At 42.1% G+C, this 15,153-nt stretch overlaps 1 protein-coding gene across 2 annotated transcripts in view; it reads right to left on the bottom strand.

Moving 5' to 3' along the window:
- Nucleotides 1-547: 547 nt before the first annotated feature.
- ADCY5 (adenylate cyclase 5) overlaps nt 548-15,153 on the bottom strand; it is a 206,165-nt gene continuing 191,559 nt past the window's right edge. For both annotated transcript variants that reach the window (XM_027637238.1, XM_027637239.1), the window contains 8 exons: nt 14,972-15,136; nt 12,585-12,760; nt 8,321-8,347; nt 7,356-7,488; nt 6,022-6,285; nt 5,479-5,683; nt 4,575-4,699; nt 548-3,116 (listed from right to left, as the gene is read on the bottom strand). In XM_027637238.1, the coding sequence (XP_027493039.1) occupies nt 2,988-3,116; nt 4,575-4,699; nt 5,479-5,683; nt 6,022-6,285; nt 7,356-7,488; nt 8,321-8,347; nt 12,585-12,760; nt 14,972-15,136 (1,224 nt within the window). In that variant the 3' untranslated portion in view covers nt 548-2,987. The remainder of the gene's footprint in view (nt 3,117-4,574; nt 4,700-5,478; nt 5,684-6,021; nt 6,286-7,355; nt 7,489-8,320; nt 8,348-12,584; nt 12,761-14,971; nt 15,137-15,153) is intronic.

Genomic DNA, 15,153 nt, shown 5'->3' on the forward strand with positions numbered 1-15,153 from the left:
AAAACCCTGCAGCTTTCAGCTGACTTTTTTTCCTTGAGAAGACATTACACAGGCAACTGAGAACCAAATTACTTACAATCTGTTACTGGTTAGGAGGGATTTTATGAGTGTACTGAGAACACAGCTGCAGTAACAAAAAGCCAATAAGTACTTAAGGTATCAGCCTTTAAGAAAGCTGGTAAAGAACTATTTAATACTTTCTGTGCTCTCCTACATAATCATACAAACAGCAGTTTAGGACATTATCTGATGTAAGCACGGTTTTTTAAGTATCTGGAGAAGGGTATTCCCCAGGGAAGGGAAGGCAGGAGCCCTCAGTGCTGTGCCCACTCATTTCAATTAGTGTACACATTGACTGGATGAAAAGTTTTCCCCAAATTTATCTTTTTCCCATCCAAAAAGCATTTTGATGAATTTTAAGGTGCTGGGGTGAATTTTAAGGAGACAAGAACTGGGTGTTTCTATTTGCAGATCCAGTATCTCTGACACAATTGATGTCTGATCTCCTCACTAGCCAGATGCAGCTAAAATAAAACAGAGACACTTAACCAGTGAAACAGTGTTTAATATAGTTAAATTACTTAAATAGATTTCAATTTCCATGGGAAATCATAACTGTATCCATTTTTGCAAGATCCAGAGTAAAGAGTGTGTGAATACCCCTTGAAATGATCATGACACACTGTCAACAATCACAGCTAGAGATACTGGGGACTTGAAATTTCATTGACAACACAACTTCATAAGATGAATCAAAAGTTAAGAAGACTGCAGACTTTTGGAAAGCAGAAAGCAAACCTAAAACCGAGTGTATGGCATGAAGGTAATGAAACTCAGTGAGGGGCCAAGAGGGATGGAAGGTGGAGGAGGGGGAGAAAGGCATAACAGCATGATGCAACTTAAGTATTTTGCAAACCAGGAAAGATGTAAAGGAGCAAAAGTATAGTACAAGGGCAGACTTGGCAGTTTTACAGAAGTCAATATACTATACTTTTCAGAGATGTTTCCTAGTGGAAGGGAGAAGGAAAGGGGAGATGCCATTTAAGCTCATGTTTAAATGGCTTAATGCTTGGGTCATGCTCGGCAATATAGCAAATTAATTAGGACAGGCCCATGGATTTTCATTTAATCTCATTGTCAAGTAGGAAAAAATAAACCACCACCACCATAGTGCAATCATTAAGCTGTTAGTACTATAATAATGCTGCCCTGAGAAGAGTGAAAAAGAACTTTATTAAATGTCAAAAGATTGGAGTAATTTTTAGTGCTAGCCAAATTCAATATCAAAACTTTACCCTCATAGAATATAAAAAATATAGCTTTTTTAAATTTTCTTTTTTTAATAAAATATCAAGGGATTTTTCTTTAATAGTTAGAAAAGGTACATAAATGATAACAGCGAACTATTCATAAATCCCCCCACTAGTGATAAAGATGCCCAGCACAGTATCAATGGCACTGTATTTTAAGGTTGACCACCTCATATACACCCTTGCCATCATAATCTTTTTTGAAGATCACCTAATTACTGAAAATGGAAAATCTGTGACAGTTTAAATAAGTGCTTACTACAAGAAAGTCAACTCGATGCTGCAGCACATAGTTCCTTGTAGTGTTCAAATGGCAGTTACAATATCAGACAACTCGCAGATCAGCAGGATTCTGTTAAGACCATCTATGAAAAACAATTTTTTTAAAATAAAAGTTCAAATGAGCTTTTTTTTTTTTTTCTCATAAGAGCTCCTGTTAAGAGTTAGAAGATTTGGTTAGAGCTCTTTTTGACATGTTTGATACCGTCTCAGTAGCTAAACTCAAAGGTCCTGGTTCCACTGGGAAGCCGCCACCCTCCGCTTGAATGCTGCATGGACCAACTGTGTGACTACTGCGGGTTTTTTCCTCTTCTTTGGGGTTGTAGATTTTTCTGGATTTTCGTTTTAGAATGCATCTGGTTCAGCCTGGAAACTCACCTGTTTGTTGTTGGTTGACTGTATAGTGATAATCTGAAAACTGCCAAGTCTGTGTTCAGAGTATTATGCAGAAAAAAATTACACAAAAGTCTACAGGTTATATACACCTCCCCCCACACCTTGGTGTGGACAGCCTGCCTTCTAATTTATATATAATTTACAAAATATAGAATTTGGTATATCTGTTAGATCTCCATGTTTTCAATATTACAAAATAAAAAATACAAAAAAACCCACAACAAATTTCAGGGGAGCTCCCCCCCACAAAATGTCTCTTGTTTACATCTAGTCTTTCCCATGTAAACTGATAGATACCAAAGAAGAGCAAAGACGACTTTTTAATAAATATGGTTGTAGAGCCATCTTCCTTTATCTTGATCTTCCCCTCGTCAGGTGTGCCAGCCCCACTCAGAAGAGCAGTCATTTAGCCATGTAGAAGAAGGGAAAAGAGGGGGCCAAGGCTATAATGTCTTTTCACACTAAAACATTACCAGTGCCCTTCTGAAAGGCCTTTTTGTGTGCTGCAACAGTAGGTGTCAGTTTTGAAAGCCCATTCAAAACAGCTAATAAAAGCACAGTGGTACACTTCAAATAGCTGGCAGTATGGGATGGAAACATTATGGGAGTGCAAATCCATTCCAAAGTAATGCTTTGTAGTGAATCATACATTCCTTCAACCAAGTAAATGTTGTGTTGCATCGATAAATACTTAAATAGCTTCTTACATCATCCTGTGGTAGCAGCCTTTTAAAAAAATTCCGAATTCATGTCTTATCTGTGAACTCTGTAGTACACATCTTTGGTCGACTTAGCACTCAGCCAGGAGCAACTCCAAGGTGGTTTCTTTCACTTGCCTTTCGTGATGGGAGGCCAAAGAGTTTGCTGATACCAGCTCTAGAGTCACGGTGTGAAGTCTCGACTGCGCCACGTCTTCAGCTGCACTGCCACAAAAATGATTCTTCTCCAATTTACAATCCTGTGTAATGCAAAATCTGTCTTTGCGTGACGCTGCAGTTGGTGCTAACTAATGGGAGGCCCTTCATTTAGAAAGTAGGTGGTCATTTCTCCTTTGCCTTTGACCTTTATGACCCCTCGGTATTCCAGCTGATAGTTGTTGGCTGCTAAAACCTGGTACATGTCCGTGGTTACCTGCAGAATAAACAAAAGTAAATAGATACTTGCCATATCTTCCATACAGTCTTTTCATTTGCTTTTGGAGTAATCCATGGACAAAATTAAAGAAGGATCAACTATTTTGTTCCTAAGTCAATCTATGTTTGCATAGCAATCCCTAACTAAAAGGTTGGCACAAGTTGCTGAAGAAACACAACCTTTAGAACCTGAGAAACAGTAGAAGTGTCACATAGTACACAGCTGGGGGGGACTACATTTTTCAAGGAAGTCACAGAATAAAATGAAGCAAATGAGTCACATTTTTAAAAAGACACCAGTCACTTCAGTCTACTCAGATGCATTCGTTATATGACTGGTGTGGTAATAGGAAAACAAGTTAAACTTATTAAAAAATCCTAAAAAATGTGCTAGAAGTTACACAGTGGGTGTACAGCTTAGAAGGAGTCAGGGTATTGTTTTTATGAAGAAGTTAGTGGGCAATGAGGCAGACATTGAATGGAATACTCTAGCCAGCATCCAAATTCTCTTTGCAGATGCCAGTCAATAACAATCCCTGTTCTGCAGAATAACAGAAGCTTAAACACCAGATTTCCTGAGATGATATTTATTTAATCGTTACAATGTATTTTCTCACCCTTTTCCAGGTGGCTTTAAGTATTTCCATTTCTGGCTTCCTATTGTTGCAACATTGCTGTGCTGATTTGCTTAAGTAGAATGAAAATTGTCCACAGACCACCTCGTAGGGAAGCTTCAAGAGCGTTGCATAAATACCAATCCAGTTAACTGACAGTCACAGAAACAGCATGGCTACCCCTCCTGGGTTTTACATCAGTTAGTTACTCTATTTTTACAACCCTTCAATACTTTCCCAAGGAATGACACTGTTACTGTGGACATTGGCTCAGCAAAAGCAGGACAGGGGAACTGAATCACTGGAAAGGTCATGTCTGAAGGCCAAGGAGATGTGTGATTACCAGACAGTTTCCATTAACCCCTTAAACCATCCTCTTTAGTTATATATCCCCATCCTGCTGATGCCTGGACCCTTGCTGGCCTTGCACCACACATGGCACTGTGAGCAGCAAAGTGAATTACAGAAATACATATCTGAATCAAGCCCTTGGAAAATAAATCCTACTGTCACAGGCAGCCAAACAGCACATGGGAGCAAGGATCAAAGCAGGACTGTGCTCACAGTGCCAATGAGGCACATGGGGAAGAATGCTCAGCTCAACACTTCCACCCAGAACTAAACTGCAAGTTTTTGACTAAAGGTTGCACTATTGCTCACGATTAACAGACAAAACTTGCTGGTTCCACCAGCATTCCTTAGGTGGCTTTTCTTTCAGTTATGTTTAAGTAAATGTATGGCATAAAGGAATAAAATGAAACTGAAATTCCAATTCTAATTAAGTTTCAAAACACATAAGTGACACAGGGCTGACTGTGTAAGTTTTCCAGTGGATGCCTTACCTGAATCCTGTCAGGCACACCTGTACTGTCCATTCGGCTGGCTACATTCACTGTGTTGCCCCATATGTCATACTGGGGTTTGCGGGCTCCTATCACTCCAGCTACAACAGGACCAATATTGAGGCCTGGAAGGAGAGGAGAAATCCACTCAGATCCACATGAAGTGTGAGGCAAGTTATTATTCAGACAATAAAAAAACATCCTGAGGTTCATCGGTTCTAGCTGTGCTTTAACCCTGACGTAAAGCTACAGCCAAACTGTGGGGAAAGAAATGTTTAAAAAAAAGTTGGCTTCTTTGATTCATTATGCCTACCTGACTGGCAGCTCAGGCTGGATCTGCTCAACCCAGAGCTACTTTCCAGAACCAAATAACAGGATAAGGTTTATTTTCCATCTGGCTAACAAGCAAACAGCTCACCTGGAAATCAGCACACACCTGCTGCAATGCTGAGGGCCTGCAAGGCAGCAGCCTGGATGCTGTCCAGAACAAACTACACACTTGACAACCTCACATTTTTCTCCTTTTTTGTTGCTTTTTATTCCCTGACTTGAAAGACAGTTTAATATCCAAGAATGGCAGAGCTGGAACCATTGGGGGTGTGGGCAGGATCACAGGCAAAAATGAGCTCAACCACCACGTGAGACTGTGCTGCAGTAAGAGCTACTCTGCACCAAGGCCAGCTTCCTAACTGCTCCTAATTCTCCTGGGAGCTTCAGTAATAATGGTGCTATACCACAAAAAACCTGCTGTGATGTTGCACAGAGGTCGAAGTGGTCACCAGGCACAAGACAATCCACATCGCTGTACAGCTAAGGTAAGATCTATGGTTTTAACTCTCCATAAAACCCCCAGCTCAGAATGACTTACTACGTACAAGGAATCCTGTGAACACAGGGACATTACCTATCTTCATCTGGAAGTTGTTGAATGAATGTTCATTAATGTATTTCATTTGGTCCATTAACCTCATGGCAAAATCAGCCAGAGCTTTGATATGTGTCTTTCCTTCCTTGTCGTAAGTGGAGTCGTTGAGGCCTGACGCCGCCATGTAGGTACTGCCAATGGTCTTGATCTTCTCCAGCTGCCGAAATTGGTCCTCACTTATTATCTGTTTCACAAGAGCAAAAGAAGTAAATAAACCTGGACAAACGTAGAGATGCTGGCAATGTCCTTGCCACATGCCTTGCCTTGGTACAAGAACTAAAAAGTACTGGACAGAGCCTCCACTACTGAGGGAATAGGAAGAAATAGGGATTAGATATTCAGAGGTGCAACACAGGAATAGAGGGGATTTTAATGTGGAAAAAAAATAAAGACTTCTAGAGCAAGGAGATGGCAAGCATGGCACAAGGATTTGAAACACCACCTTCCTTCAGGAGCTCTGCAAAGCCCAACTAAAGTCATTGATTCAGTTCACTTTGTCCACCCAGATTTTCCATGACTTACTTCATCAAAATCAGCAATGATCTCATTGAGCAGCCTCAGACACTCCACCCCTTCGTTGTTGGCTTCCAGCTCCACATAAAACTCGGAGAAGTTGCTTATGGAGGCGAACATGACAGCCACACACTCACAGGACTGGTAGTACAGTTCATCATTTCGTCGCTCCTGAGCCAAGAAATGGGCTGCCACATCCTTCGGCAAAATGTTGTGGAGGAGGCGTCTGTTATAGGCCTGCAGCTCCTCCATTTCTTCTTTCTCTTCAGTGGCCTAGTTTAGGAGGGAGAGACAGTGCTTATTCCTTTGGTAACTGCTCTGGGGAGGGGAAAAAAGCTGAAATTGAACTTGCAGGGAGGGCACAAACAGAGGAAGGGGGGAAGCTGCACAGGAGGGCAGAACCAGCGAGATGCAGGAACCTGTGTTTTGTGGTGGAAGATGGTCCATCTCTTCATGTGCACACAACTATGTAAAAGCAGGCACAGAATTATGCCAGAATCCACCATTGTTGTATTTCTGGTCCCTGAACTGGGTAATCACTCAGCTCACCCCTTCCATTGCTTTACAATTTATAATGAGGATAACAATGTTTATCTGCTTCCCAAGGAGCTTTAATTAATTGTTGCTTCCTCAATGCCTTGTACTCAAACCACAAAGACCTATAATTAGAATGATGCTCTGTCACCCAGAAGGTAAAAAATCTATACAAAACCTGCAGTCCTGTGGCTCTCCAGCCCCAGCATCACTTGTGGGCACAAGAACCGAAAACATTAACAGTGAACCCAGGGACAGGAGCACAGTGTGGCATTATCCACAGTGTGTTGGTTATCCAGTGCTGCTGCCTGTGGTATAATGAAGGCTGGACATTGAGCCAGTTCCCACTGCTTAACAGGAAAGTAAATGAAAATGCAAATGTGAATCTTTCACACCCCTGAACACAGCAAACTAAAGCTCACTGAACTCTGTCAAGCAATTCAGCAGTGAATATGAGCTTCCCATATTTACAAATTGTGTTATATTACAGGTTCTTGCAGCAGTAACAGCTCAGTTGCCCAAATTCATTAATCTTGACCTTCAGATCTATAACCCTGTACTGTGGGGACCATCCAAAGTGCATTTACAAGGAAACAAAGGGTCGAAGTAAATAACCGGGATAAGAAGCACAGAGTATGCAAAGTACCAAAGAAGAGCAGAGCATTATTAGCATGCCCAGTTATAAACCAGATCCAGATTAAATTCAAAGACACTTTATAACACTCCTCAACTCAACAGTGAATAGCTCAGTAGTTCTATATTAATGCCAATGACTGTGTGATCCTCCAACACAGCCAACACCCACTAACCTGAAGCTTCCAGAGGAAATCAAGCCTTGCAGTGGATTCCACTTGCTGGGCATGCAAATACAGTGCCAGGACAAAGACAGTAATGATGACAGGGGTCACAATCTTCAGCGCCACACGTGTCATCACTGGGGAGCTGCAGCCAAGGAAAGAGCAGAACTTCCCAGTTAGTGGAGGAACACAGCTGTGCCACGCTCTGCAGTTCCCACTTCAAGGCTAACCAGCCTCAGGAAAAGGCTTTTTTTCTTTCCCCTCAAAGCCCATGTTGGTAAAGGGACAAACAGTACCTGCAAAAGTTGGGGACTTTGGCTCATGGGCGCCGGTTTCTAAAGGAGAACTTGGAAACTGGAAATGTTATCCAACTTCTCAGAAAGAGTTATCATCAATACAAAAGCCACTTTTTGGAGAATGGCCATACACTCTCAGTGTGGCAACACTGAAATGCTGACAGCTCCTCACTGTGTCTCCTGCACTGGCTTCCCCAGCCTCCCAGCTCTGGAAGTCTGGAACTGTTCTACACTTGCAGCTTCTGTAATTAGTCACTTCTTAATGGCCTTTGTTTTGTAAGTGTTTTATAAGCTGAAATGGGCACTAAGGCACATTCCTATCCCTTCTGACAAGCAGGCCAATAGAAACCGTCAAGTATGAATTACAGAGTTATACAGTGTGAAAATATTATTTTGATAAAATCTTTGACTTGTATTACAAATAAATGCTACAAGATGCTCTACAGAGAAAGCTGACATAAGCCCCACAGGAAAGAGGATGCTCTGAGAGTAGCTATACACACAAAAGAGTAACACTCAGCCCACTTAGGCCATTTGCACTGTGATGCACCAGCTCACAGCAATGCATAGTCAAATACCAGACGCTGCTGGGGTGAGTTAACATGGTGATATTGCACCTTGTGAACAGAAAATACCTACCAACAAAAACTCATAAAAACATTTCATGCCAAAGTGACTCACCATGACGATGTATTATTTGCAGAGACGCTGAAAAAAAGCACAAACACAAGGTTAGGAGAGGGACTCCCTGCAGTGCTTGCCCTTCTGCACATCATTGCACAGCACCTCTGCAGTGTGGCACCTCTAACACTGTGTGGGGCTACAGCCCTTTTAAAGCACAGAACTACTAAAAGATGGGAGGGGGAGGAGAAAAACAGGCTTCTGAGTGAGCTACACTCAAAAATCCAGAGTGATGGTGCGACATGGTTAATGTGATTAAAATACCTAAGAAGCTTTAACAGTGAAAGAATCATTTGGGATTTTAATATCAGTGTGGGATGCTTGGCAAATGCCTGTGCATCCATCACTACTTCATTAGGTCAGACTGGAAAATTTGACCTAAGGAAGAAAGCTTTGCGCTAATATCTTGTGAGGCATAGCTCCTCTCTGTGTTTAATTCCTTTAACTCTAGTCCTTCTCCCTTCTGCAAGTTCCTCACCATCAGTGTTGTGCCCAGCTCTGGGTACCACACAAATGCACATTCCTATTACCGTTCACTACACTGCAAAGAACTTGCGTGAAGCAGAGCTTCTGGGGAAGATGGAGGGTGTGCTTTTTGACAATGAAAGGCTGGAATGGAGCTTTCTGGTAGGTAACAGCTGTCTGAGCTCCTGATTGATTGCTTAATGCTGCTGTGTTTCTTCTCAAGTGTGGGTGGAGTATTAGGTGGCTGAGAACCACGTACAAGCAACTTTTAAAACACCATTTAAATGGAAAGAAGATCAGTGGTAAAATTACTGTACTGTCATTGATGCAGTTGAAACTTTGCAGGCTACTAACATGATACATGTTTAGCTTGAGAATCTCACAGTTCTCTAGAGAGCTTCAGGCCACAGTTTTCTGGGGTTGGTGGGAACCTCACTGCAGAATCAGAGATAGAAATCATCAAAATCAAAATAGCCAAAGGGGCCTAATTGGACATAACATCAAAAAATAAAAGCATAGTGACTCTCTAACCCTGTTTGTTCTAACCCTGTTGTTTCTGCAGTTCTGAGCATGTAATTTCTTCTGACACGGATTATGCACACCACTGTTGTCTTGCACACAACCTATTGCATGGCCTCTTGGCCAGATCCAGCACTGAACATGTGTGCTTGGACATAGACCCAGTTTGAAATGCCTGGGGGCTCCTACATTAAAGGCTGGATCTAACTGGGGCTGGAGACACTTCCCACATGCAGCATGATTCCCCTGCTCCCCTAAATCACTACCTGGACAAGGATGACTCACTGCTCCCCATTATCACTCTGTCTTATGATGGGAGCAGGGCAGATCAGATCCTTAGTACAAGGGGCTGCCAGTTCACTGTGTGTGTTACTCTTGCTCTAAAATCTTCAGCAGAGATTATGAAATGCAGCAAACCCTGTATTTACAATGACATTTTGGATAACTGAAGATGCCCAGTGCAAGCAATACTGGTGTTACATTGGTAGGTTGTTCCCCCATGGAACAGACATTTCCAGTAGCAGATGGCTCTTTAATTACTGGAAGGTATCAGAGAGAAGCTTGCTAAACACACTTCTGCTCAAGTTAAGTGCACATTTTTAGTAGGAAAGGCAGTTCATTCTGGGAACAGCTCCCATAGGACAGGAACATCTCACAGCCACGATGGCAAGGACAGACAGCTCTCTAAATCACAAAGCACAGCTTGAACAGAACTGATGGGTTTGATGAACAAACCACCGGGCAAAGCTCTTTGGGCTTCACTGTGCAGGAACTCAACTTAGAAGACCACATTGGTCCATCATATCTTTAAAACCAATGCATTAGTTTTATCTTCTGCATAGAGAAAAGGTGACATGATAATATCTCTGTGCATCCAGTTACACTTCATGTGTCACCGCACTGGTGTGTCGCTGCAGTCAAGTCTAGCAAGTCCCAGTGTGCTATAATCAGCCTTTTAGCTGGTTGCATGCTGGGTTGGTTTGTACACAGAAGTGTGAAGTGACATCTGCATCACTTCTAATTAGTCAGAGTACCATAATGGCTGCAGAGCAGACAGTAATTATGTAGCTACAATGGGCACCCAATTAAAGTAGTATGAGGTCATGGTGGCCTTTTATTTTTATTTTTTTTTAGTATCAGCTGGACAATAAGGTTCATCTCTGAACTATGTGCTACATGCTGAGCTCCCATTTCCCACAACACGCAAATAGGTTACCAGACACTGGGGCAATAAATAGCCATCCGAGGAGCTTTTTGGACAAAACAAAGTGGCCTGGTTTCCACTGGAATAGAGTTAAATTTCTTCCTAGCTGGTGTAATGCTGTGCTTTGGATTGAGTATGAGAATAATGTCGATAACACACTGATGTCTTAAGTGTCGCTAACTAGTGTTGATACTAAGTTGATATTAAGGACTTTTCAGCTTCTCAAACCCCACCAGGCTGGAGGGGCACACGATATTTGGAGGGGACAGAGCTGGGACAGCTGACCCTGACTGGCCAAAGGGATATCCCATACCTACCATACGGCATCATGCTCAGCATGTGAACTGGTGGGAAATCTGGCCAGGAGCTGCTGCTCAGGAACTGGCTGGGTATTGGTCAGCAAGGGAAGTTGCATTGTGCATCACTTGTTTTGTCTATTCTAACTATTTTATTATTATCATCATTATTACCACTATTATTATTTTCTTTCTTTTCTGTCTCATTAAAATGTCTTTATCTCAACCCACAAGTTTTCTCACTTTTACCCTTCTGATTCTCTCCCCCATCCCACTGCAGGGCAGTGAGTGAGTGGCTGTGTGGGACTGAGTTGCAGCTGGGGTTAAACCATGACACAAATACCATTTAGTGAGAGATAATACAGCATCACAGAAAGCTATTTCTGGGAAAACATGCTAACCTTCTCCACTTTATTACTGACATTTTGATTGTGAAGTGATGTAAATTATACTTCCAAGTGCTGTAATTTCGCTTAGTGCTTGAATTACAAGAATGAAATTATATTTTGAGATATAAAATGCTTTTTTTTCCTACTAATTGTGTTAGAAAATGCTAAATAGCTTGTGCTGATGGAACACATAATATCTGAATAAAAAGGAAGGAAACCTCATTTTCCCTATACCTCCCCACAGAAAGCTCCATGGGTTTTCCTGCCTAATTTCTTTCACTAATGGCAGCAAAAGCTATACATCCATTAATTGGGCATACAGGAATCACAGAATCATGGAACATTCATGTGAAGGACAAAAGTAACCAGGTGTATCTGGCTTGAACGGGTTAATGACCATCAAGAAATCTGAGCAACTACACAAACCATTTCATAACACCCAAGATAGCAGTGGGAAGGGCCATAGGAATCTTCTCAACCACCCTCCTGTCCAAGGCAGGAGTAACAATAGCAACCATCCTTGACGAACAGTTCACCTAAATTGGCATAATTTGATTGACTCACATTCAAGTACAATTGTTGCCTACAAGGGGAAACCATCAAAACAAGGACTTAACACAACAACACAACTTCCAGCAAGAAACAAAACTTGTGGAGCAGGGCGGGTTTGTGGATGTGCCAAACTTCCCTCCCTGGTGTGACCTTCAAGAGAGGGGTAACCATGTCAGTGGAAGGAGGCTGCCACCATGATTAAAGTGTGACCTGCTGATCACACTTTAATCACCTTTTGTAAGTAAAAGGACAACTGTCTACTCCCACTTAGCCCCAGGCCCTTCTGCTGGGAACTGTGTTGAGCCCAGCTGTGATACTGGCTTTTCAAATGCAGATATGTGTCCAGCAGCAACTGGCAGGAGATCACTGGCCAAACATCAAACACCACCATTCCACCACCCCAAGCTGGGTTTGATATATCATGGTGGTTTATTATCACATCCCTGAGCCAATTTAAGTTTGTTGGAGGACGTTTTTTTCTTTTTTGGGAAATGACATTTCTATATTAGGACTGTAATACCAGAAGAAGTTAGAATGACTAACTACAGCTCCCAGTTTCTGGAAAAAAAGAAATACAGATCCACTCTGATTCCAGTTACATTCTGTTATTATTAGATAGTTCATTAGTCAAGTCCCACATTAAAAAGATCTTAAAGGGACCAGTACTCTCCAGCTCTTCAGAGGTGGAGAGTAGCATTGGCAAAGCCTTTAGCCATGCCCTCTCTGGTACCATGCCCTTCCCTTGCTTGCACCACAGCCTTGGCAGTCCCATCCACTTAATGCCACACTGAAATCACTGGGTGAAAGAAATGAAGATTTCAGAAGTGAAAGGCACTTACTAGGTGTTAGCTGTAACCAGGAGATCTGCATTGTCAAAAAGGTTGACCCCTGGCACTTCCACAATGAGAACATATATAAATTCAATGATTAACATAAGGATCAATTTTCCAATACAGCTGATCTGAAGGAACACAGAGCAGGCCAGGAGACTCAATAAGACACTGTAGGTAAAGTACTGTATAAAGACAAAAAGGGGAAAAAAAACCAGAAGAGAGATGAGTGTCAGCTGGATAAATCAAAACTAAAAACAAAGGAAACTAAACAGAGGGATAGAAAGGGATTGGGAGTTATGTAGTTGAGCTGACGAAACATGTAAACTTGGGGCTGTCTGTAGGATTCTCCCATGTTACAGAAGTTAAAACTGAATGGATGGAGAAGAAAACTGTGGCATTCTTCTTCAGGTGTTATGTGCTTTACACTGAAGAGCACAGGGTTTGCAGCTGTACACCCAAGGTTGTGACGTAGGTTTGCCCTGGACATGGGCACTGAATTAGCAGAAAGAATCACCCAGTTATGCTGGAATAATTTGTACTTTAAGGCCAAATTCTGAACTCGAATTTGTGTATCTTTGACTGTATCTTTGATTTATGTATCTTTGTACAACACCCAGGACCAAGGGTTATTAGCAACTGACATACCAGGACAGATACCCACTTGAGGCCAATGGGAAAGTACTGTCACTGCTGACATGACACATCGACTCCATTGGCAGGAAACAGGCTGGACAAACACACTGATGCCCATCATCATGATCATTTTTCCTGCCAGCAGTTTCAGATATACATGTGTGTAATACTGGAGAACCTCTGCCACACCTGGTGGGGCAGCAGCTTCTGTCAACCAGAGAGCTGAGTGTTTACCATGCCAGTGCTCTCAAATGTGCTTGCAGACTGAGGGTGCTCATCACCTTCCTGCTATCAAATCTGTGAAGATTTAAGCTTCCACTCTGTATGGACAGGCCTATTTCTGGCAAACCCCCCCCTGTATCATATCCCTTAGGCAATCCATCCTTTCAGTTAAAAGCAAGCCCTAGCTGAAGTAGAAATATGCTTATGTTCTGAGCTCATTTATTAATAGTCATTGCCGATATATTAAATTAGAGAAAATAACTTGTACAGCTTGTACTCGACTCTTCAGTTTCTAGAGAACGAGTGGATGTTCCCTGTGACTGAGGGGTAGGAACCCACCATCTCCTAAATACACACTGGGAGCAACAGGCACCACCTGTACCAGATCCAACATGTGCCCTGCAGAGCACAGGGGAGGGACTCCTCACTTCCTAGCCTACTGACTTGCAGGACCTGGCTCGAGGCTGCCATAGCAACCCCAGCAAGCAAAAGGATTGTTCCTCATGGCTTAAAATCCCTCTCTGTCCTGAACCAACACTCTTTACAAGTTCAGGATGGGCACAGACTGTTTCTAGTTCTCTGCTGTGCCAGCTCTTTCTGCAGATGCACTAAAGCCTTTGCAAATTTTAAAGTCACAGTAATGGTGGTCTCAGAAACCCCACTGAATCAAAGATGGATCACATTCCTGTGAGGTTAAATGGAAATACGTTCAGTGGGACACTTGGACATCTGGATGATAACAGATCTGCCATAAATCTGTCAGGTCCCCATAAACCCAGATGACCTTGACATAAATTCTGTCCCCATGCTAGACAGATTTTTTCCTTTTCAATTTCCAGTAGACAACACATGTAGCAGTCATGACCTAAAAACTCAGAGAAAGATCTTGACTAGCTATGCAAAAAGAATTTTTTTTTTGGCAAAGTATTCTACTAGTGTGTAAAATATATTGGGGTTGGGTTGTTTGTTTGCTTGTTTGTTTGTTTTCTTTCTTTCCATTAGAAGCATTTTTTTTTTAACAAGATGTTCTGAAGAAGTAGGAATTGCATTTGCAAATCGAAGTAGACTACTATCTGTGCTGCCAACCTGTCTAAGGCCAGTACCTACTATACCTTTTGAAAGAATATATAAGAAAAGTTTTTCATCAGAACATAAACCAATGGAGAGAACTGTCTATGACTAGACATTGATTTTCAGAGAACTGATTTTCAAGTAAAATGGAGCACCTGCAAACTCCTTTGAAAGGACTTGCATTCTTCATGCCATTAAGGACCTCATGGAGAAAGGCCATTTCTCTTGCTACAGGTAGGATCCAACACTTAGAAAAGCCTACTGATTATTCAGCCCTGAAGGAACTTAAACATCAATGTGGACTCACGATAATAATTTCAGACACTAAAGTTCGAGTGTAGTAGCCTGTGCCAGTTCTATAATGTCAGTCAGGAGCAACTTGCTTTCCTCAGAATCACTGAGATTTGTCACACAGGTTTTACAGCCTTTTTCCAGACCACCCTCTGAAACCCATTTTTCCACAATACCTCTGGAAAGTTGCAGTTGGGCAAAGGACTGTCACAGAATCCCTGCAATGTGCCCAGGCTGTAGTTGGAAGTCAGGTTGCTGATAAGGCATATGTCCACCCGGTCAGGAGTGATGTTGTATTCAGCAGCCATGCAGCTGGCAAGATCCACAGTGCTGCACATGAACTGGAAAAAAAGACAGT

The sequence above is a fragment of the Corapipo altera genome, unplaced genomic scaffold, assembly GCF_003945725.1.
Source record: "Corapipo altera isolate COAL_440 unplaced genomic scaffold, ASM394572v1 45, whole genome shotgun sequence".
Lineage (NCBI taxonomy): Eukaryota > Metazoa > Chordata > Aves > Passeriformes > Pipridae > Corapipo > Corapipo altera.